We start from the raw sequence: 24,486 nt of genomic DNA on the forward strand, positions 1-24,486 counted from the left end.
AGTATTCCTCGAGCCAGCACTTTAGTCTGGCGACAAGGCCATAGACTCCTTCTTGCTCCTCACCATGTCCGCTTCCGTCTCCTCCCATGTCGGTCCATCAAGACTCCATCAGCCTCCACCTGCTCCTTCCACCTCGGGCGATAGCGAGTCGACCGTACCTCGACCACCTACCGAGAAAGGGCTAGATGTCGGTATACTGAAGGAGCTAGCAAAGTCAGCTCTGGTAGAGAGTCTTAATGATGTGAGCTTACTGTCCCCCGTGGATCGGGCGGACAAAAACTGACAATTGTGCTACAGATTCAAGGAGCCAAAACACTAATTCTTGAACCTGCTTTGGCTGGGCCGTTGGGGTTGGTCACAGAAGTCGCCCTATTGAAGGTGAGCTGAGATCCTGCTTCTGTTCGCCAATAGAGAGATGTTGTAGCTGATGGATACTTCGGAATAGCATCAAGCGGTAGATAAGATGTTCTGGCTTGAACCTGGTCCTTTAAATGTCAACACGAGAAATGTGGTCTGGTTATGTCGACCGAAGATCGAATATATGCATATAATAGCTGGTAAGCTTGTGCCATGGTGACGTGCACAACATGGGAAGGAAGCTGACAAACAAGTGGTGTTGCAATATAGATCAGATCAAAGCTCAACAAAGTAATCCTTCTCCCGCTGGACCATTGATGTATACCATCTTACTTGTTCCTCGAGCTACCGAATTGTGTAGAAGGGTATTAGAAGATCAGGGTGTAGCTGGTGATGTGACTATATCTGAGGTGAGCTAACATTTCTGCATGGTCGCTGTACCTCAGCTGATAGTGGGGATATATACAGTTCAAGCTTGAGCTTATACCGGTGGAAGACGATTTGCTGTCTTTGGAGATGGATGATGTTGCTCGGGATATATACTTGGTAAGCTGCGCAATTTGATGTAATGACTTAGAGACATAGCTCAACCGATTACGATCTAGAACGGAGACGATACCCCTATATACTATTCTTCCCTAGCTCTCATGACTTTCCAAAGAGCTTTTGGTTTGTTCCCTAGTATACTCGGTAAAGGAGAAGGAGCGAAGGTGAGACTACCTCTACTCATCACTCAAGCTTTGACTGATCAAATGATCAACACAGAAACTGGCCGATCTATTACAGCGTCATCATCATACGGATCCAGCGCAATATGGAGATATCGAATCCTCATCACAAGTGGATGGCCTGATCATTCTGGATAGATCGATAGATTGGATAACACCGATGTTGACGCAGTTGACATATGAGGGGATGTTAGATGAATTTGTCGGTATAAAAAATGGTAAGTGAACCACATTCAGCTCAACCTTAACCTGTCACCGGATTATCAGCTGATACACTTTACTTGATAGCTCATATTGAGGTCGACTCGACACTTATTGATCCCAATACTGCACCCACACCTTCACCTTCCACCTCGGCATTACCTTCCACCCCTATAACGAAGAAACGTAAACATCACCTATCATCACAGAAAGATAAGCTATATTCGGAATTAAGAGATCAGAATTTCGCAGTGGTAGGATCGAAATTGTCCAAAGTTGCTAGAAGACTGGAAGGTGATTATGGTGGAGTCAAGAATCTCAAAAGTGTCAGTCAGATGAAAGAGTTTGTAGGGAAGTTAGGGGGATTGCAGAGTGAACAGCAGAGTTTGAGGATACGTGAGTGACTTTTTTTTAGTATACAGTCAAAATGATCATAGCCAAAAACCAATACACTCATTTCCTGTCTTCTATCAATCCAGAGCTAGTACAAGTCAAGCTGATCGATATCTTGTGTGATTGTAGATACCGGTCTCACCGAACTTCTCATGCCAATCACCAAACTTGAAACGTTCAACCGTACCCTCGAAGCGCAACAGAACCTCGTAGCGGGATACGATGCAAACTCCCAACTGAATACTATCGAAGATTTGATGAATCAGGAACTGGATTGGCAAACGATCATACGTACGATCGTCCTGATGTCATTGACCAATGGCGGAATAAAGCCCAAATTACTTGAATCCTTCAAGAGGGATTTCTTGCAAGTATACGGATACGAGCATCTACCATTATTGATCAGTCTTGAAAATCTGGGTTTATTGGTCAAATCTGGATCTTCAGTTTCAACGATTCAAAATCAGAGTGTGAATTTTCTAAGGAAGAATTTGAGATTGATAGTGGACGATATAAATGATTTGAACCCTAATGATATATCTTATGTTTATTCGGGATACGCACCCATCTCGCTACGATTGATTCAATGTTTGACCATGAAGAATCAAATTCTCTCATCGACTTCGTCAACAACAAACGGAGAAGATTCGAATAGTCTTGGAGCTGGGAAGGAAAGACCGAAAGCTCATCCGTTAAATGGATGGAAGGGTTTCGAAGATGTTTTGAGTGTTATATCTGGTGATAACGTTGATGTGAGACAACATGGCGAGAAGCGAGATAATGGGTTGGGTGAGTATATTACAAGTGAGACACAGAGAGAGACGTGCTGATGTAAAATTGAATTCGGATTGCTCAGTGATTCCCGACGATAACAGGATAACCACAACGGTTGTATTTTTCTTGGGGGGATGTACGTACACTGAGGTATCAGCTTTGAGATGGATGTCAAAGCAATATAAAGGAAGGAAGTTTCTAATTGCTACGACGGGTATAATCAATGGTAATAACGTGAGTTAAAGTGGATTCAAACGTTTCTTCTCCGAATACGTTGCTGACTTGATCACCATGGGACATTACTGGCACAGCTCATAGAAAGTTTAGGTGATAAACCTCCTGTACTACTCAAACCAAGCACCTAACTTTGGATAGACATGCATGTACGCCTAGCGCACGGCTACATGATTGCATATGTATACAACAAAGCATGAACAGCGCACGTTCACCTGTTTGTAGAGAAGGTTCATAATCCGCCTTGAGCTAAAACACTCTTATAACCAGTTTCATTATCTTCCCGAATACCATTCATATCATCTTCTTTCCACTTGGTCAATATCCCATTGAAATCTAATCTCAATAGTACTAGGGGCAATAAACAAAAGTACAAGACTATCAGCTTCAGCTTGCTTCTCTGATTATACCTCTTTCATAAATATATCTTAGTTCGATAGGTGAAACTTACAATGTTCAACATGTCTTTCTAGACCCATGCCTATCATCCCAGTGTTACTACCAAACGTATTCTCTTTTTCCATCTTGGATTTTGATGCTGGAATTGAGCGTGAACCGACAAAAGAAGTTTGTCTACTAATCATGATCTTACTAATATGGTTCATCTTGCTCGTCCTAGAAAAACTCTTTCCGCCTCCTCCATCTACAGATGATTTATCCTTATCACCTTCCGAGGAAGTAGATGGGTTTTGGGAATCGAGGAGGATAGTAAAGAAATCTAACATGTGGTCGTGCAACGTCTTATAAAAACAGGAAGAATCGTCAGTCTCAAGTACATTCCTCAGGACCGTATATTTTCTTTGGGCAACTCACCTCATCGATCTCCTTGACATTTTCTAATCTCTGCTGTATCAATTGATCCATACTGGTCGTATCTTGCTCAGAATCGGGCGACTCGTTATACCACCTATCAACGAGACTTGTAAACCTCCTACATGTATCTAAGATATCCCTGGTCAATGAAGATACGGATGGATCGGATAGAAGTAAAGCTTCGAGTAGGAAAGCGAGATGTTGGGAGTGTATCGATCTGTATTTATACAAAGATAAGTGTCAGCTGACCAATTGCACTTCAAATAAAACGGAAGATCCAGATGCTACTTCACCATACTCACCTTAAAGTCAAGAAATCCAAATAATTCTTTTCCCCTTTATTAGGCGTAGGAGGAGCTTTATTACTCTTATAAGTGTTAGTATTGGTCCTATCTTCCCAATTCGTCGTATGACTTTCAGACAAAGGCGATTTCGGCACAACCTCCTTGCCCCTGAGAGGTCCAATCGAACTTCTACCAATAGTCGACCCTCTCAAGCTTCCCTTGCTCGAGGACCTATTCAATAAGGATCGCTTTTCATCTTGAATATCTAATCGTTGAAGCAGGTGTCGATGTTGTACTTCTATCATATCCATGAAATGGGTTAAGAGTTCACTGATGAACCAATTCATCTGTCTTATCGTTCCCCAACATGTTTTATCTAAGCTCTTTTCCACTTCGCTCTTCTGATCTTGGTTCTTGTGATTCTGTCTTTGATGATTACTGAGGTTCAACCAAGTATTGCTTATTTTCATAAGTGTGTATCTGAATGAGAGGAGGTACGAATGTATATCCGAATGAATCATCATTGACTTCGGCGACAAGAACAGATCCAATGGCCAGCTTATCGAGGTGGTAAGTGTAACAGGTGTACCTAACAACGTCAAAGAGAATAATGTGGATATTTGGCTTTTCTTCTTCTCCTCTTTTTGCGTGGTATGAGTATTCGTAGGGGTTTTCGAGGGAATGGCTCTCAGAGGTCCATTATCCATCTTCCATTTTAGCTTTTCCAAAAATTTATCATTCTCTGCTGTAGTTCCCAAACTTGATCTCAACAAGGCCAAATCCAGATCTTGTTCTCGTATGACGGAAGAAGAAGAATTAGGATTGGATAAGATGAGCTTGGTAAGTCGTAGCTTGTCGATTTCAGTCAGGAGGGACAGGGTGTAATCTGATTTTCTAGTGAAGAAGTAGTTGGATCTGAAGGTTGAGAGTAAATTGCATCAGAGCAATCTCAGTCTTGTTCGTTTCACACTTTGTATAGCATGCACAGTTTGACTTACAGAGATTCAATGGATTCGACAATCTGTGGTCCCGTGAGTATATTCTTCCACAACCATCTAATGTAGTAATCCAGCTTATCAGTACATACTCCGTGTCCGCCGGACAGTGTGCATTTGTTTGTTACTCACTCTCCAGTGTCCGCTCTAGCTCTCTGTATAGCCTCATCAAATCCACTCAGCTCGTCCAGCCCTTTCACACCCATAATCTCATCCTTGATACCATCTACTAGCGTTTTTGGTAAACTTCTACTTTCCCTTTTGAGCGTAGCAGAAACTCGGCCAATATACAATATACTTTCTTTGGTCTTCCTGTTCATCGAGGAGGGTATGAGATGGTCGTTGAGTACGTATATCCTATATTTGGGTGATGAGGGGTCGGAACCAGCGTCTATCCCTATCGAGTTGATCATGCTCGTACTGATCTTGTTGCTGGATGAAGTGGTGATGCCGTAAAGTAAGAATGATATAAGATGAACCAAGAATAAATTGTGCAGAGCCGATGATATATCTGAATATATTTTGGATAACCTCGGATTCCCAGTTTTGCCTCTACTCTCAACCAAATCGATCAGTTTTCCAGGTGTATATGTACTTGTTGATAGCTCATCAACAAGTGTCGATAGGGATGATAAAGGGATTTTCCATTTATCGAAATTTGCTACCAAGTTTGAAAGCGGTACGTATCCCTTATCCTCACCATCTTGAACCAATGTCGGATCTAAAGATAATATCTTGGTTTCAATCTCTACGATCAGAACTTCGTATTCACGCAGGATCGATAAGATCGATGAAGCCAGTGTAGTGAGATATTGATTCGGTAAATCATCTTCCGAGCTGGTCGTAGTGTCTTGACGCTGTTTACCTTTTCTTGAGGATGTTGAACGTACACTCTCTGATAAAATTGCTTCTCTCCCTCTTCTCTGGGTATCATTGGCCCACGATTTGATCTTACGATATTTGCAGGACAGGTCGGCGAGGCTGTTGAGAGAGGAAACCTCGCCTGGATGGAGGTATTCGGTCAAGTGAGGTGAAACGATAAGTGTCGTTGAGGCGGAGGAAGAGGAGGAGGAGGGGTGAGGGACGAAGAGGGAGGATGGGTGGCCGGACAAGAGGAGGAGTACCTCGGCTAGCATTTTGGATAAGTCGTGATGACCAGCTCAGATATAGTGGTCGAACCGAGATCATCCTTCATATCACCGTCAAGTGCAGATATACTACAGTATCAACCGAGATTGCAAGGACAGACGCGTCCAAGCTGATACTGATACGTAATAGTGATGTATCACGTGATTCGTCCTTTCTCATTTCTCGGACCTATATCTACTGTAGGTTATCTCGTGGGTGTTAGCTTCGATCACATCAGGTCAGGCAAACCCATGGATGAGTAAGCAGTGCAATGATCCCCATCCACTCCGCGCCGACAACGGACAGGGCCCACCTCATCTCGGCCTCCTGCCCGAAGAGAAGACCGAAAGATGACACCCGCCGATCGCACCCTCTTTGTACGAGACTCATATCACCAATGCAAAATGCGGTTCCATATCATCTTCAACCCAACACCGTCTCACCATAAAGGTACCAGGATATCTTATCCAGCATGGTATCACTTTTATCGCCAGGGAATAGTCCATCCGCCCTATCGACTTCAAGATGGAATCCTCAGATCCCACTGCTCGAGCTGCTGGCCAAGTTACCTGAACCACATCCCAGGCAACCTACGGATCTCGTGATAGCGTTCGGCACAATCTTCTTCATGCAGTTGATGCTCTCGACACCACATACGGGTGGGTGGGGCTTGTTGAGGATGGGGATCGTAGCGCCAATCTGTTTCGGGGCGTTCACGTATCTGATAACGTGTCAGGTTGAGAATGATGATATTACTCATTGGGGTGGTTCGATCTTATCATGTGAGTGTTGGCTCTGGCTCTATTCCTACACAAGAGAGATCCCGTTCGACGTGCTCTACCGTTGACTATTGGTGCTGATGATACTTACAACTTCCCTCAGTCATATACATGATGCGAATATTGGAGTATTTCGTTTTCTTCCCTCCCGAACAACACTGTCATCGCATCATTCCCAAATCCCAACTTCATCCACCCGTCAGATCGTTCAAACCACCAGTTCACGACAATGATCATCGTCCTTCCGAAGCTGAAGGAGAAGTGTTGATACCTGAACCTGTACCTCGACCATTCACTTTAGCCAAATTCTACTGGGCTGGTAGCCTCATTTGGTCTTACAGAGGTATCGGATGGGCTCATCAATGTCCTTTACCCCGCTCTTCGACTGAACATCCATATACCCGTAAATCATCCTTTAAAGAATGGTTAAAAATCCAATTACCATACTACATCGCCACGTACCTTATAGAAGATCTTTGTCGAGCAATACGGAATGTCATAGGAAAAGATTTCTTCTCAGGCCCGAATCACTTACCCTATGATTCCCTCACACAGTCTCAGAGGGCGGTGTATTCCATCGCGGTGGTATCGAGAATTCATTTCGGGTTGATACTTACCTGGTTCCATACGGCTGTATGTATGATAGTCTTGGGGAAGATATTAGGTTGGAAAGGAGAATTGTGGGAGCCATGGGGATGGCCTCCTATGTTTGGGTCGTTGGAGAATTTGTGGGTACATCCTGGGTTGTCTACTATGTGGTCTAAGGTGAGTGGAGTGTCTTGAAGGGTCGATCATTGACAAAGGGGAAGCGAGAATATGATTGTATGCTTGTCTATCATAATCTATTCTCAGGCATCTCGTCGGTCCAAATCCCTTTCCCTATGTACACACCCATCTACCAATGGGATATAAGCTAATCGAACATCTTGACTAGACATGGCACGGATATAATCGAAGGTGGTTATACGTCCTGGGATGGATAGGTATTGGCGAGAACATCCTCGGACTGACCCATACCGGTATATCATCTCATCCTTCTATCCCTCCTCAACCTGAACATAAACGAAACAACGACATGCCGAGCGGTACATCATCCCCTTCCGAGTCCGGCAGAGTATCACCTTCCCATCCTATAGCCTCATCAAGCTCTCCGAACGGACCAAACAGGGCAGTATCCACCAAATTGGTTATTTCCAACCTTATCAAGTCATTCATAACGTTCCTCCTATCAGGTCTGAATCATGATGCAGGAAGCCTTGCTTTACTCATCAAGAACCATCCTCGTACCGAACCTGTATATCTGAACGATCTGTTCAGGTTGACCCCGTTTTTCATCCTTCAACCTGTTGGATTGGCTTTCGAAGCTCTCGTCAAATCCATCTACCGATCGAATATAAAACGATTCGTAGAAAGAGGAAAAGAACCCAGCTGGCTGGTCTTTACAGAAAGGTTGATAGGGTTCGTCTGGACATGGACGTGGCTAGGCTGGACCGCGAGGTACTTCGTCGAAGGGATGGCTCATCTCGGGGCGTATAGAAGAGATGGGGATAGAGATCTGTACTTTAGTGTGTGGGGTGGGCTAGTATGGGGTAAATGGATGATCTGATGATCGATGCAACTGGCCTTTGGAGGAAAAATGCGAGATTAACATAGTACATATACCGTAGGTCTACATGATGTAGTGTAGATAACTTCTGGCAAGGGATGGAAGAAGTGACTTATCAATCCATTTCGTACAGTATACCAGCCATTTCCCGTATACCAGTTCTCCTATAGATGTATTTAGAACTTTAGACATGCATACCAGTATATACGCATTAACCTATCCGAAATTCGAAGTCACACCTGCACCGGTAAGTCTGGCCAATGCACTGTGGCGCGTATGCGTTTGTGTGACGCGCGTGGCAGTCTTCGGTGTGGCAGTCGAAAAATGCGTAGCGCCGATCATCCTCTCACCGCACACAACCGCGATTAACACCAAATATCCCCCATCTTTATAAAATGATAGATAAACAACCTCTGAATACAATCGCCAAATCATCAATCTCCTCTTGAGATCATATTATTCAATAACAACTGGGCTGCAAGCCATACGGCAAGTATGACGATCTTTGTATGACAGATGGGTGTGGCGGTTTCACTACAGCGCTTATATGGTATGACGTGATTTCAATGTGCTACATCGTAAGCCGTGTGGCGCCGGTCATCCTCTAACCGCACACAACCGTAATTCGCATCAAATATCCTCCCACTCTCAAAAAATCATAAATAAACATCCTCCGATGCTTTAGATGCTCTAAGGAGCACAAAAAGACTGGAGGAGCTGGGACTCGAACCCAGGCTAAGCGAATAACTTTGGGAAAAGGATCCTTCACATAGTGCGGATCGCTTGTCATACCCCTTGACCACACCCCCAAAATCGAACAAAAGTGTTGTTTTTGGGCACCATGTTATTTGAAACTGGGGCATCAACTCACTGTATGTCCATGGTCTCTCTAACAACTCCTGTAACAAGTACCATGTTGACTGAGGGAACGAACGTGTATGATAGATCGGTGATCCCGTCAGTGTATGAACAGTATTCAGTTTCTGCTTTATTCGAGCCTCCACTTTGTGAGATCTCTCGTATGTGTGCCATCTGCCCGATATTGAAAATTCCTTGTCGCGGCGACGTCAACAACGACAGCGATAAACAATCACCTCTACCTTACATTCTGCTTTCTACATCTACGTATCATCATCATAACCCCTCTCATCATCTGTCAATACGTGCTATACCTCTTCCTCGCTATCAAGTCATACCCATATTGCAAAAGATCGTCATTTCATCGGAGTTAACGCTATGAGCGATACTCACGATAAAGAGAAAACACTGGTCCACCCTGATTCGGGTGTGTCAACAAACCAAGAGCAACCAACATTGACTTCCACATCGACGTCGACCCAGATTAGCAATGTTGGCGACAGCCAGCAGAACAATCGTATAAGAGAAGCTAGTCAGGTGAACCAAGAAGTAGAGACAGGTGCGGTCCAGGAAGAACAGAGTGCAAGTGGTACCGTACCCGCAACGAGAGAAGAGGAAGTACTTAATGGAAACACAACTCAACCTAACCAAGATGGACAACAACATACTGCAGATGAGAACGAAGTAGAACAACAGGCAAATGAAAATATGATGAACTTAGAAGAGCATGGTCTGAATCTAGATGACGAAGAAGGGTTCGATCCAGCAACTCTAGCGAACCTAGCTGCATTATCTAGAATAGCGAATGAAGAAGGTGACGAGGATGGTGAGGGGGAAGATAACGACCAAGATCGGGATCGGGATCGGGATCAGGATCAGCAAGATAATGATGCGCTGGAAATACATTCGCCAAGACATGATGGACCGTTGACTAGGGAGCAGGTACAGGAATTTGTCAATAATCTAAGTCATCAGAAATCGCAGGACAAGGAAAATGAAGAAGATTCCAGTAAGGATAAGAACAAAGATACAAGAGATGAAGGAGAGGATGATGAAGAAGGACAACGGGGGGAGGGGGAGGAACAGGATGATAAGTTGAGAGAAATCGATCAGAATGATGAATCGAAGAATAAGAATAAGGATAGGAAACAGGAAGATGAAGAGTACGAAGATGAGAATGATAAGACTGATATCGCATCGGGGGGCAAGCAGAAACGAAAGAGGAATAGAACGGTTTTGTGAGTACGATCTGCATTTTGCCTGCTTGTAAGGTGGTGGTATGGATGCTGATCCCGTCTGGGACATGCTACCACAGGAGTTGTACAGGTCAGCTAGTTCATTTGACTTTGGTTCCGAAGTATCCTTGACTGATGTTTAATACGGTTCCTTCCAATTTGCAGAATGTCATAGACGAGTAAGTGATTGTTACTGTATCTTCTGCACGCAGTGCGGCCTTTGCTAACCTTTATCCGATCATAGAAACGTACGTTTCACTTCCTGAAATCCGAACCACCACACACTCACTGACCTATCACCACCGCTACTATCACTTTGTAGAACATGTAAGTACCCTTTGTCCCTAAGTGAATACAGTCACTGATGCCTCATTTAAGTGTGATCGTAATATACCTTGTAGCAGATGGTATGTTTGGACAATCCACATAACATTCAGGATCTCCGTCTGACATTTCTTAATCAGTATCAAACGAGGCGTACCCGGAATGTGCAGAATGGAACATCCCGTGCTACCACAGCGGAAGAAACGGAAGTGAGTCAAATCGTGCTTTTGTGTCTGCTTCGTATGAGGTGCGCCTGCTTAGTCTCTGTGTCCTGTCTTCTAGGGTTCAAGATGACGAAGATATCAATTACGAGCTTGGTCTTCGAGTACAAGCGCTCGAATCCCTCTTACGTTCCGGATCTTTGATGGATGCAGATCAAGCTTCTGCAGCAGCTAAGGAGACCATCATGCATGCTACACGAGCTGCTAATGCCGGTTCTCAAGATGCCAATAATGCTTTAGCCCAATTGACACAGAGTGTTGCTGCTAGTGGAGGTATAGGGGGATTGAGTCAGGATGCCCAGTCGAGTTTGCTGTTGGACGTCTTGCAGCAGGTAAGCTTCAAACTCCGTATCGATGAAAGAACACTAGCTTACGTGTGTGATAACAGCTCACTGCTGCAAGTATGGGGAGACCGTTGGACCAGAATGGAGCTGCTGAAGGTAATAATCGAAGAGGACTAGAGGTTTGGTCTGCTATACCAACAGCATCTCAGGAGACGTAAGCTGCAGAGTACCCTCTCATGTATGGATCTAGCTGATAATCAACACGCGTTTCAGATCCGTCGCAATCGCATCGGCATACGAGAATGATGAAGTTGGCGTGAAGATCAATCTTTCTTTGCCTGGTTTCAGAGAGGATAACGGCAAGATCTTCATACCTCCTACAGTAAGATATGTAGAGAAAAACTTCCGGAACGAGAACATCCTCGCTAGAGAGGCATTACCAATAGAAGGGTATACGCCATTCTTAGATGCTGGTATAAAGTTTGCATATGGGTCGGAAAGTCAGGCATATCGACATCGTAGAGTGAGTTTTTACCCTCCAGAGCTACTATGAAACTATATTGACTGAAATGCGTATCTGTTATTAGATCGCTTCTATACAGGCTTTCTCTTTGACCGGAGCGCTTAGATTAGCAGCTACGTTCTTATCACGTTTCCCTCCTGTTCCAGGAACCAAGTCGGTCTTCGTGCCTTCCCCTACGGCAGACGAAGATACAACTGCCCTACAGGATTCAGGTTTGGAAATACGTTCTTTCCGATTTCTCGATTACAAAACTGGTGGAGTAGATTGGGAAAGTTTGAGAGAGGATTTACAGGATGCACCTCCAAAATCTGTCGTGTTGATTCAGGTTAGCGGTAGTATGCCTAGTGGGGCGGAATTGACTACCAATCAGTGGAGATTGTTAGCCGCGTTATTACAGGTCAGTTGCAACCAGGGAGCCTCTGACGTGATAGCAGCTGATATAATTATATGATGTAGGAGCGAGAGTTGATACCTTTGGTCATGATGGCTTTTCAAGGATTATCAACGGGAGATACCAACCGGGATGCTCAAGCGTTGAGGTTCATGGTACATGAGGGATTACCTGTAGTACTGGTCCAGAGTTTTGATGCGGTGAGATTATTTTTACCCCTGTCTTCCTTTTTGGAGGAACAGAGATCGAAGCTAACGATGCAATGAATGATATGTAGATGATGGGATTATACGCCGACAGTCCGTCCATCGTATCGATCGTCACTCAGAATGCGGAAGATAGGGATAGGGTGGACTCGCAATTACGTTCAGTAGCTAGGGGGATGTGGTTCCATCCTTCTCCTTGGGGTGCTCAGGTGGCTCATCAGATTCTGTCGGACGCGAAGCTGTATCCTGCTTGGTGAGTAATCGCTTCTGCGCAATATGTACATAACTGTCCAGCGACCATGGTAAATGTGATGCTGACCGAGCTTGTATCGTGTCCAGGCTCGCTGAGATCAAAGCTATGTCTGATCGATTACGAAGTGTCCGCGAGAAATTATACGACCTTCTTGCCAACAAGCTGAAGACACCAGGTTCTTGGATACACCTCAAGAGGGCTAGTGGGATGTATTGGTGAGTTGTGCGCTATATGACTAATCGCCAGTAGCTTACATCATTGCTTTAATTGCCAGTACTGCTCTTCTCCCTCCTTCTCAAGTCGACGCATTGACATCCAAACGACACGTCCATCTACTTCCGGATGGATGTTTCAATCTCGGTTGCCTGAATGCCACCAAGATTGATATACTTGCTCGAGCAATCGATAATGTCGTAAGAGAAGGAATCAAGGAGATGGAAGAACAGCAAGCTCAACGTCTAGCTATGGAATTAGCCCTGGCAGCGGCAAAGGAACAACAGGCGAGAGAAGAGGCCGAAGCTCTAGAATTGGCTGCTCAAGCTCTGAGGGAAGAAGATACGTTATTGATGGAACGATCTATTGCGAATGCCATTGAGAGACAGAGGATTGCAGAGATGGAAGAAGAAAGAGATAGACAGACGGATGAGAAGCAACGAGAGATCGATAGGAGAGCTGCGGAAAGAGCGGAAATCGCTAAACAGGCTGAAGCGATTTTGGCTAGTTTACAACCTCCCAGCCATAATGGTGGGATGGGTCACTAGATCTAGGTGGGACATGTTGTATTTCTATCAGTGTACTTGTGTGTTTTCGTTGTATTCGGATAATGTATTAGCTGGTACACGTGCCAATCGTACCAAGTTGTCCATTTGGGATAGTAAAACGTATATGCATTGAATAATGATTCGTCTCATCCGTCGTTAAAAATCCATTACACGTTAAAAATCGTGAATGAGCACATGAGAAGAATTGGGATCAAAAAGTAAGACACAGGGGTTAATGTGATGTTGTCGTACATTACTTGAATAGAAACTATATCTATGATTTTTGGTTCGTGTCCATGACTACTGAATGAGATAAGAATGTGAGTGATGGGAGCATGAAGAAGGATATTTTGACAAATAAGTAGTAGTCTTATTCATATGTACAAATTCAATCCAATCGACAAAAATGAAAAGACGTAAAAAGAGACCAGAGGTTCGTTTTTTCCGTCCTTTTCGTTTTACGATTTACGTTCAGGTTTTACTTCACTCCCCATTCTTTCCCGTTGAAAGGTTCCCAGTCCAATCCACTCAATTGTATATCATCCAATTCCAATTTAGGTAAACCTCTATCATCCTTCGATACACTAACGATCGAACTTGAACTCGATACCGTCCTATCTTTATCACCCACCAACAAATTCTTCTTGATCGGCGATGAAGGTCCACTATTTCCACTATTCGTGTTGGCAGTGGCGGTGGTGGTCATACTTTGCTTTCTTACACTTACATTTGAAGAAGTAGAAGATGAAGCTGAAGCTGAAGGTATGATAGATGATATTTTCTTTTTACGACCTAACCAGCCTAAACCCGATTCCGTATGTCTCCTATATCCCATTTTAGGTCTTTCTCTATCTTTATCTTCTTTGTTCTCACTATTGCTCATATTCGTGTCTGAACTGGAAGTTATAGGGGGATCTACCAAAGGCGAATGACCAGATGGAGAAGGTGTAGCATTCACTGATCTGTGAATAGGATCGGGAGAAGTAAGCGATTTCAATTTAGGGAAAGTTTTCAACTTGTTTCCAAACTTGAATGCTTTCTTTGTGTTTTCGATCGATTTGGCGGAAAACAAATTAGGTCTAAGTTGAATTGATTTCGTTGGACTGGTTGATCCCTGATGAGACGAAGATGTATCTGATTGTTTGATCTGCCTTTTCAATCCAGATCCTCCTCCTCCTCCGTGATTACTTGTATTATTCCCCAGTAAAGTCGAAGGTCTTCTTTTCAATACTCTACCTAGACCCAGGAAAGAATGGTTAATGTTGTTACTGTTCCCGTTCGGAGCAGAGGCATTGGGTCCTTCAGGTATAGACAACTCTTCCCACTCTTCATCATCGATATATGTCCTTACACCGTGCAACTCAACAGACAGCCTTGCGATAGGGATGGTATCCACGCTGGGTAATTGGGGATGACGTCGGACTATCCGAGTGGGTGATCCAGGATGAGGTGAGGGCACAGTAACAATGTCAGATACGGATAATCCAGATGAAGGTAGTCCCTGTGGAAGGTTGAGGTTGTGATTGATCTCTTCGGATAGTTGGCGTACGGGTTTTGGTCGCAATGGGATAGGAACCGGGTGCGATTGGATTGAGTGAGTTGAGAGTTGAGGTGAGACGGGTGATTGTGGCGGAGCTAATTTGTCAACTGAAGATCGAGGTGGTGGAGAAGTATTCAGACCTGGTTTGGCAGCAAGAGCCTTGTCTAACGATGGTCGGGACGGAGCAGGACCAGGGGAGTCTTCGGTCGATGACGTTCCAGCTTGAGGCTCTACTGAGTCGAAAGTCTTGAGCATCTCGACCGCAATATCTTCAGAGCTAGTACTGCTGGTGGCAAGACTGGGTGAAGCAGGTGAAGCGACACCTGGGAGGTGGCTGGAATACGCTGAGGCAGGTGATCCCAGTAACGAGGTTCCTCTTGGTATACCTTCAGTCGCCGCGATCGGTGGAGCAGGTACTGAAGCATGTCCCAAGTCTGAAATAGGTTGGATTGTAACGTCCTCTTCATCCTTATACCGCTCCTCTTTGAAGTCTTCTCCCATGTCCGGAGCGGAGTTTGAACCAAATCCTTCAGTCTCGACCGCTCCTGGTGATATATCTCCTTCGGTCAACTCTATCGCGTCTCTCTTTTCGGTCTCGTCCACGATTTGATGTTCATCTTGTTTTTTTCCTTCCTCTTCCGCTATACTATACTCCATTTCACTCTCTTCAACAGTCTCATAGCCATTTTCATCCCTTGTCCAAGCGAAACCCTCTAATTCGTATCTATACTTGGCTTGTTCCAAAGCATACAAGGCATTATCGTTCAGAGGGGTTTTCTTGAAATCATCTTCCCCTCGGAACTCGTGAGTTGACATATCTACTGAGGGATCTTCCTCAAGGCAGAGTTTGGGAAAATAGTGAGTATTATATTCCGCTATCGGATGGAGTTTCAGACCGTGAGGGTCTTGATACTCTCCTTTCTGAACTGTATCCCAATCCCTACGGACATATCCAGTATGATCACTCAGCTAAATCTGAACGGCGAATTTGTAGTAAAGTCAGCTCACAGTAAGGCAAAATAATCGTGTTGCTTCACACAAGGTTCCGTCAAACGCCACATCGGGTCTTTCTGGAGGAGCTATACGAAGAGAACACAAAGTCAGCTACTGAAGATTGGACCAGATCCCGGTCGAAATCGGTAGCTTACCGCATCAATAAAGTTGTAAGTGACAGGGTCAGGCATGAATCTAGCCATCTTTGGATCATGGAAAAGCTCATCCCAAGGATCAAACAGGATTCGATTCCACAAGACCATCTGTACGTTTCAAAGAGATACAAGCAATACGAGTAAGCTAATTTCTGCGTTGTGGGTGAAACGAAGCTTACCGGGGGTTCATCATCCGCTTTTCTGAAAGGTACCTATAAGGAGAAGTCAGCTTAAAGTCAGGTTGCTACTGCTCAGGTAGCTCACCCTTCCAACCAATCCCTCCAAGACGATACATCCCAAAGCCCACCAGTCCACCGCGTATGAGTACTCACCTCGCTTGACCACCTCGGGGGACTATACATCGGCAACGAGATATAAGCTTCATCAAATCAATTTTGTTAGACAGTTAGCTTACAAGATATTCGGAGGTTCCGACCTATGTTGGTAGTTTATCAGCTCAATCCCAAACAACCGGTGCTCATGAAGCTGACTCACGAACGAATAAGCCTTATCCACCATCAACTTCTTCTGGCCACTTGCCAAGGTCCTCAAGCTACCTGCTCCCTGACCTGCCCAGGGAGGTAAAGCTGGCTGACCCGGGTAGGTGACCACATGTATAGGCTTTGGTTCACCTCGGTAAGAGAATTCTTTGGATAATCCGAAATCGGCTAATACCGCATGACCTTTGGCATTTAGCAGTATACTGATTAATATCATCGTCAGCTGTATACAAAAGGTCCAGAGCAGGGCAGCTGGAACCTACTTTTCCGGTTTTAGATCTCGTACTATTATACCATGTCTATGTCTATATAAGGTCACCCGAGTCAAGTTAGCCATTTCCAATAGCTGAACAATGGGAGTATGAGACGACTTACAAATCCTCTAATCCCTGTGTTATGTCAGCCGCATAGAACCTCGTCCTATGATCACCCAATATGCCATGCAGTTCCATTTGAGTAGCCAAATCACCACCTGGGTAAAATTCCATGACGAAGTAGAAATTCTCTCTATCCGTGAAAGAACTATGTAATCTCGAAACGAACCTGTTATTGGGTTCGTCAATTGCGAATCGTTTTAAGATCGATTGTTCGGTCAGGGTATGATTCAGTTCATCGTGTGTTAAGACGGATCGTTTCGATATGGCTTTCATGGCTCGGACACTATTTGATGGAGTATGTTTCACCAGAAGTACCTGTTCCTCATACATGAGATCAATTGAATGACCATACGATGATTCCATATAAGCACTCAAACTTGAAGTGATAATGGATATGTGTTTACTCACCCTACCTGCGCAACCCTTCCCAAGCACCCTAATCAATTGAAAATCCTCCAATTTAGGTATATACCTCCTATGATGACCTTTTGATGATCCATCACCACTACCACTACCACTTGCGTCGCTCGTACTATTTTGTCTTTTCGATACACCACCAGCTATACGCTCGTCATCATCTGAACGAAGCATTTTGGAAACATCGGCTTGCGCATGCTGATGCGGAGTGGGAGAGGACGATTCACCGAATGAGGAGCTTATCGAGGGAGTCCTATCTGGGGTCGTAAGTCCGTTGGGAGGTACCAAGTGCGATATGGTCGGTGGTGGTGAGTCGTCGCCACTGTATGGTGGAGAGGGAGGTAACGGAACGCTGGAAGGGGGACCGAGCATTATAGTTATTTAATGGCGAATTTCTTCGTCTCGTCAATCAGGATATGCTCTTGTTGTAGGTTCGCCTCCTTGTGTTCAGGTGAATGTATGGTGTTCTGGTAGTACGAACAGTACGTTTTGACGGTTTTTTTTTTCAAGTTGGATCAAGTCAACTATCTATAACAGATTATTCATCTTGATCTGTCAGCTTTTGTATGCTCAGTATTTTCAGATATCAAATAATGTCTAATTTGACCTATGAAGCGAAAGTGATCATCACTTACCTGTAACATATACCTTGAAGTCAGCAGAAAATGCCTCCTCGCTTGAAGGATTTGAACTTGTGACCTTTTTTTTTATCAGTTCTTTATCTATGTTGAAGATCCTTTGATATTTTCGCTCCTCTCTTCTTCGGGTTATTCGAAGATACCTGCGCTGTTAGACGAATCTCACTTCGGGATTTGAATATTGAGTATGGAGTATTGGAATATTGGATCCAGTGACGGAATGACCCAGATGATGATTCTCGAGGTGCGAAGTACCGGATAGTAGAAAGGAAACAGATGGAGTAGGAGAAGAATGACGACGTTTGAGTGGGGAGTGATGTCTGGATTATTATAATTCGTTTTGGAAGTCTGAATACGTGATTGTGAGAGAAGATCAATATATTTGCTACGGATACAGTGTTGTGGTATGATGCAAGTAAGAAGTGAGAAAAGAGTCGGTCAGCAATCAAGTGAAGAATCAGGCAATCAGTTATCATATCATATCATCTCAACTTTTTTATAAACGCATTGACCTCTTCATGCTCCCACACTCCCACTCCCACTCCCACTCCCACTCCCACTCCCACTCCCACTCCCCTTTCACCTTCCGATGCAGTGCACGACCATACATAGAGTAGTTTGGGTCTATCCCATCTTCATTACATCACATAACATGCAACGGGGACGTGTACACTTCTCACGACATCCCATGACTTATCCTCTCTGTCAATGAATCACCTCTAAACATGCATCAAACTCGTTTTCCCGTTGCCTTCGCAATGACTCTGCCGTGGTGGTAACTAAATGATGATCCGTTGTGGGGTAATTGACAGGTCCAAGGTCCCTTTGGTTCGGTATTAGCGTTGTTGAAGTCTGGAGTCGGTGGTCCATGCGTCGCACTATATTCCCTGATCTCCTCTCTGGGGGGCAGCGGATGAGGAAGACAAGGTGAACGGTTATGCTTCAGAAACACAACAAGATTGTCCGTTTCTGCTTTTGTTGGTTGTTGTTGTCGTTGTTTACCCTTTCCACCTGAAACGCATCATTTGGTGTCAGATATATAGGTAAATGGTAGTTCTGGATAAGGCATGGTTGAAATCCCACGTGATACGCACTCTGTGTATTTGCTCTGATCGGTGGCTCGTGCGCGGTTGCTTTATGTGATTACTGAAGTAAGTTATTAACACGCGTTTGGGACGATACTCTCTCATGACAGCAGTCAATTGAGTCTCACTCATTCAACATCCCACAACATCTGGCATCCTTCCAATGTTGTGTGGGGATCATAAACAATCACAACAATCACCACAACATCGTCTCACACGCTCGTTTGCAAAATCTTTGATGTCGCACTTCAGTGAAGTAGCAATGCGTTAAACACCAGATCATCTCTCTTTACGACACCTAGACAACAAACGCTTCACGAAGGATCCAACGAAAGAAAATAGCTCAAACGACCCAAAGGATAACTCCAACACGACAACGAGAACAAACGAATAACGCCTGCTCTGTTACAAAATGGCAGCTGTAGCCTCACAACCTATACATGCCCATCAGCAGCATCAGCAGTATTACCAACACCAGCACCAGCAGCATCAGATGTATCAACATCATTCACAATCCATAATGGAGGATGCATCGGATGACGATCACGACCACGACCACCGTATGAATGGTCATGACGATGATGAAGATGATGATGATGATGAGTCTATAGAAGGTGATATCAACATGATGGATCCCGCCCATGCTCATTTCTACCATCAACAGCAGCAACAGGCCCTATACTACCAACAACATCAACAACAACATGGCAGTCAGACCGACCTGAACAACCCAGCTGGACCATCATCAAAACAGAATATGAATAATCAGAATCATGGTGGTATCGAGGGAGAAGAGGAGATGTATAGTGATGAGGAGAGTGATACGGATAGTATGCCTGATGAGAATATCGATTTTAGCTTGACATACGCTTTGTGAGTTTACCTACTCTCGAACAAAAGTCAAAAGCAATGAAAGAATAGCTGGTTGACCTTTGTGCACTTTTATGAACATATAGACACACTTTCCTAGCGACTGTTGAAGGTCAAGCGTCAGTGGTGAAAGGTGATTCATTGGTACTACTCGACGACGCAAATTCGTATTGGTGGTTGGTCCGAGTACTCAAAACGGAGGACGTAGGATATATACCTGCAGAGAACATCGAAACGCCCTACGAGAGATTAGCCAGATTGAACAAACATCGTAATGTCGATTTAGCAGCTGCTACCTTGTTAGAGAAACAAGCGGGTACTGTACAGGGAAGAGAGAAATTGAAAGATGTGATTGCCTCAAAAGCAAAAGGGTTAAGAAGGGATCTTTCTGGTGAAGTCAGTTCGGAGTCGGGTAGCGGAGGTGGAAGAAGGGTGGTGTTCGCTCCTCCAACCTATGTCGACCATCCTGGTGTAACGTGGTCAAGTGATGAGGAGGATGAAGATGATGAGGGACATGATGAAGACGAAGGTGAAATGGAGGTTGATCAAGTTGAGAATGAATCAACACAGCAGCAACATCATGTCCAATCAGGCGATGTACGTCATGAAGCTGAAGTGCACAAAATCGAACAGTCTCTTGAGCCTGATTCGGAGATGGAGCCTGATGATGGGGTCGAATGGGCTGATAATGCAGCTATCGAAGATCAACGTCGAGTCATGGAACAGAAACAACGTCAATCTCAACCCAGTAGCACTGTCCAACCTAAATCGAATAATCCTTTCGCACCTAGAGATAGCACTTCCAATACCATCGGACCTTCCGCATCCAACACATCTCTCGCTTCCAGTTCTGGTGGGAGTGCGATCATGGATCCTGCTCAAGCAGGCAACGAGACTCGTCGATTGACAGTCACACCCGCAGTCGCCTCTGGACCACTACTCCCATCCGCTATGCAAGCTCAGCAGAACGGCAATCCACGAAGCGTCTCCGGTCAATCTGCTCAATCAGTCCAATCTGTGTCTTCCGTTGTATCGACCGGATCTTCCCAGCGCAGTACTACGCCTACCAGCCCAGAGGAGATGAACAAGAAGGGCAAGAAGATGAAGAAGGGGAGCAAGGAAGAACTTGATAATGGTGAAAAGAAGAAGAGAGGTATGCTTGGAGGGTTGTTTCACCGAAAAGGAAAGGACAGAGGTGGTAAAGGCGTATCGGGAAGTGATGCTAGAAGTTCCGAAGAGAGTATGGTTAGTGGTGCTATAGAAGGTGGTCCTAATGGTCAACAGCGTTGGTCAGAAGAAAGGTCGGCACCACCATCCTCACTATCTCAGCAACAGCAACAGCAACCCTTTCAGCAATCGCAACCATCGCAGCAGGCTCAACAACAGAATGGTGGAATATCATCTCATGGCTTACGATTACAGCAACAAGATCAAGCGAGGATGCAATCTTACACCTCGAAATATCTCAATAAATCCCCTTCGTCAGATTTGCATTCACCTACTGCCGAAGAAGCCGCCGCGGCTGTCGCACAGTCTGCTGCTGCTATGCGTCTGGCTGCAAGTATTGGCAACAGCATGGCCAATATCAATGGTAGTAACAACGGTGGAAGTGCAAATGGCGGAAGACCAAGTTCGATCATCTTATCGCCTAATCCCGCTGGACCACCTCTGTTGAATGTAATTAGAATCTTCGCCGGTGATCATATCAAATCTGAATCTTCCTTCAAAACCGCTTTGATCAACGAAACTACCTCTTCGTCAGATCTGATCAAACAGGCCATGCAGCGATTCCACCTTACCATCAGTTCCTCATCTAGTAACACGATGGATAACGGCTACTTTATTACAATACGCGATGTTAATGGGGAAGAATATGAACTGAACTCTGATGAGAAGCCTTTGATCGCTTTCCAAGAGGCGGTACAACGATGGGCGAACGAATCGGATGAAGATCTAACTTCTAGGATAGGAGCTATCACACCTACAGTCAAAAGATCCAGTGTTAGTAGTTTATCGAGTGTGATGAGTTTATCATCTCATCCGGCAATTGCTAAATTGGGTATGAACGATTTCTCGGATGATTCGACCGTCAAGATATACCTGAACAGACGAAGACCTGGCTCTATGCAATTGAACAACAACAGCCATGCCAGTCCAGGAATGCCTGAACCGGCAAGTGAATTTTCAAGTTACAGTACGCAACTATCGACTGTACAAGAATCAGAGGGTGGTAATGAATCTAGTCCAGAGAATCGCTCTGGAGAATGGACCAATGATGGTCAACATGTAGATGGAGATGTGACACCACCAGCAAGGGCTCAACCGAAACTCAACAATTCGTTGTCGATACAAATCAATAATAATAACAATCACGAATTGTATGAAAGGTATTCGTCTCCCTCGGCAAGATTTACGATCCAGTTGATGATTCATCAAAATGATTTACCTGACAATTTGGTTTTTGACCCTTCGAGCGATTCCATCTTACCCAAATCATTACTCAAGGAAAGACAGTTACAACCTTTGTTGAATGGTGATGAATCTAGAAAGAGGTTGTTCTTGGTTCCTAGGAATATTAATGTCATTGAAGCTATTGAACAGGGTCTAGAGAGATTTGGTATACAGGAGGGTGTGGTGGATGGTGGTGACGAAGTGGAGGATAAGATTGGTAAGAGGAGGAGCGTCACTAGAGTGAGATATAACCTGGCGGTTCTCGCAAACGGTGAAGGTGAGTTATTTGATCACATCCGGGTAGAGAAATACAACTGACACAGAATTTTTGCAGAACGATCATTATCAACTTCAAGTCGAATCTTGGAAGCGTACGATCATCCACCGAACCTTCGACCGATGGAAAAGACCACTCCGGCTGAACGACGTCGTTCGCGAGATTTGCAACATACTGTTGGCTCACCGCATGATATCTTACCTACCGATCCCGTCTTTGTGCTACGTCGAGTACATAATCATCAACAGCAACAGCAACGCGGTTCTACCGGTTTGGCGAATGCTAAAATAGATTCAGCCACTTCGACACCCAGACAATCAACTTCATCGAGTAATGGTACGGATACTCGATCACCCGCTGAGATCATAGCTGCTCAACGAGCTGCCTCTCGAGCGAACCAAAAAGCACTGATATCGGCACACACGAACCAGACTCAAGGTGTTGATATTATCTTACCTGATCAGAAAGGGACTTTCAGATCGTCCAGGTTGATCGAGAATGATGGCGAAGAAGTGGTGAGGTATTCCTATATCGATGGGGACGGTGAGACCTACGATATCTCGGAGTTATTGGAAGAAGAGTGGGGTGGTGATTCTCAACAACAGCCACAGCAGCAGCAGCAAAGGAGTAAACCAGCTTTGAACAGACTAGGAACAGACCAGTCTGCGTATATCACCGCTCCTTCCACACCTGAAGAAGGACTAGAGAAAGATAAAGTTCTGCAAGAACTGCCTAGTACGAGACAGAGAACGAACTCGCAATCTCAAGATATCCTAAAAGGGGTAGTGCAAAGTACGGTTGAACAGGGTCAGGAAAAGAATTTACAAGAGAAGTTGATAAGGGTGATTGATAAAGTCAAATCTGGTTCTGTTAAAGGTTCGACCTCGAGTGAAGAAGTGGTGGCTGCCAGTCAACAGCAGCAACAAGGTGATAGGACAGAGAGAGAAAGAGAATCACCTTCACCTGGTAGACAGACCCCGAACGGTAGATCTACACCCCAGCATCATCCGACATTATCTTCTTTACCTGAAGGTAAGATGACTGATCTAAACTCCACTCCTCGAGCGTCATCCAATAATACTTTCAATTTCGGTGAAAATTCCAACGCTACCCCGCGATCTAATTCTAGGACAGGACAGTATAACTCGACTGCTCAAACGATCAATAAGATTATTTATTCCAGGCATCGTCAACAACCTTCCATAGCTTCTATCATGTCTGATCTGGAAGGTACAAACTCATCATCAAGGAGACAATCGACAAATCAACATGATGATTCTTACGACGAGGATGAACATGATGATGGGACAGAAGGAGATAGATCATCTACACCTGTCACAGCTACGTCGTCTACTCACCCCACCCCACCATTCAATGGTGCGGTCTTCACCCGAGCGGTATCGGGAAGTATCAGTCCGACGCCTAGGGGTGGACCCGTGAGGTACAAAGACGATTTCGGTATAAAGGAAATGATGGCTATTATTCAAATTAGAGCCAGAGAATATCTGCCGAGTGGTACAACGAATGGTGTGAAGAGAAGAGAAAGTGATAAATCCACTTCATCGACATCGGGATCGTCATCAAGCATGAATGATGAGAAGAGGAAGAAGAGGGAGGAAGAGGTAGAAGAATTAGATAGATTGTTAAGTGGAGAAAAAGTAAATCTGGATAAAGAAGAAGGTATACATCCAGAAATTAAAAATTGTTTTGAAAGTCAGATTAAGAGGTTGGAAAAGTTTGAAAATGATTTAGATGATTTATTAGCTCAAGTTGCTGGATTGTAATCGTAATGTAAACATTCAGGATCAAAATGGAAAAAGAAGGATCTTTGGCTT

At 44.5% G+C, this 24,486-nt stretch overlaps 6 protein-coding genes across 6 annotated transcripts; 4 read left to right on the forward strand and 2 right to left on the reverse strand.

Moving 5' to 3' along the window:
- Positions 1 to 64: 64 nt before the first annotated feature.
- On the forward strand, positions 65 to 2,818 carry V865_002374 (uncharacterized protein; the record flags this gene model as incomplete). The annotated part of the gene is made up of 11 exons (XM_066226175.1): positions 65 to 241; positions 298 to 378; positions 446 to 557; positions 628 to 767; positions 826 to 903; positions 963 to 1,067; positions 1,123 to 1,303; positions 1,374 to 1,682; positions 1,809 to 2,468; positions 2,536 to 2,687; positions 2,765 to 2,818. 11 exons carry the CDS (start codon positions 65 to 67, stop codon positions 2,816 to 2,818), a joined length of 2,049 nt encoding a protein of 682 aa, XP_066082272.1.
- Positions 2,819 to 2,919: 101 nt separating this feature from the next.
- V865_002375 (uncharacterized protein) lies at positions 2,920 to 5,915 on the reverse strand (the record flags this gene model as incomplete). Its single annotated transcript, XM_066226176.1, has 6 exons — positions 2,920 to 3,038; positions 3,139 to 3,427; positions 3,501 to 3,717; positions 3,803 to 4,699; positions 4,783 to 4,839; positions 4,912 to 5,915. 6 exons carry the CDS (start codon positions 5,913 to 5,915, stop codon positions 2,920 to 2,922), a joined length of 2,583 nt encoding a protein of 860 aa, XP_066082273.1.
- A 464-nt stretch (positions 5,916 to 6,379) lies between these two features.
- V865_002376 (uncharacterized protein) lies at positions 6,380 to 8,292 on the forward strand (the record flags this gene model as incomplete). The annotated part of the gene is made up of 3 exons (XM_066226177.1): positions 6,380 to 6,689; positions 6,790 to 7,451; positions 7,621 to 8,292. The coding sequence occupies 3 exons, from the start codon at positions 6,380 to 6,382 to the stop codon at positions 8,290 to 8,292; spliced, it is 1,644 nt and encodes a 547-aa protein (XP_066082274.1).
- Positions 8,293 to 9,528: 1,236 nt separating this feature from the next.
- Positions 9,529 to 13,348, forward strand: V865_002377 (uncharacterized protein; the record flags this gene model as incomplete). Its single annotated transcript, XM_066226178.1, has 14 exons — positions 9,529 to 10,388; positions 10,466 to 10,476; positions 10,551 to 10,564; positions 10,630 to 10,637; positions 10,787 to 10,792; positions 10,850 to 10,918; positions 10,992 to 11,262; positions 11,319 to 11,428; positions 11,488 to 11,737; positions 11,802 to 12,134; positions 12,194 to 12,328; positions 12,406 to 12,587; positions 12,674 to 12,802; positions 12,862 to 13,348. 14 exons carry the CDS (start codon positions 9,529 to 9,531, stop codon positions 13,346 to 13,348), a joined length of 2,865 nt encoding a protein of 954 aa, XP_066082275.1.
- Positions 13,349 to 13,826: 478 nt separating this feature from the next.
- Positions 13,827 to 17,702, reverse strand: V865_002378 (uncharacterized protein; the record flags this gene model as incomplete). The annotated part of the gene is made up of 10 exons (XM_066226179.1): positions 13,827 to 15,828; positions 15,897 to 15,967; positions 16,037 to 16,144; positions 16,216 to 16,248; positions 16,301 to 16,390; positions 16,452 to 16,472; positions 16,532 to 16,739; positions 16,800 to 16,841; positions 16,912 to 17,228; positions 17,322 to 17,702. 10 exons carry the CDS (start codon positions 17,700 to 17,702, stop codon positions 13,827 to 13,829), a joined length of 3,273 nt encoding a protein of 1,090 aa, XP_066082276.1.
- A 1,763-nt stretch (positions 17,703 to 19,465) lies between these two features.
- On the forward strand, positions 19,466 to 24,435 carry V865_002379 (uncharacterized protein; the record flags this gene model as incomplete). Its single annotated transcript, XM_066226180.1, has 3 exons — positions 19,466 to 19,926; positions 20,010 to 22,651; positions 22,709 to 24,435. 3 exons carry the CDS (start codon positions 19,466 to 19,468, stop codon positions 24,433 to 24,435), a joined length of 4,830 nt encoding a protein of 1,609 aa, XP_066082277.1.
- Positions 24,436 to 24,486: the final 51 nt, after the last annotated feature.

The sequence above is a fragment of the Kwoniella europaea genome, chromosome 1 (assembly GCF_036810445.1).
Source record: "Kwoniella europaea PYCC6329 chromosome 1, complete sequence".
In the NCBI taxonomy this organism is placed as follows: Eukaryota; Fungi; Basidiomycota; class Tremellomycetes; order Tremellales; family Cryptococcaceae; genus Kwoniella; species Kwoniella europaea.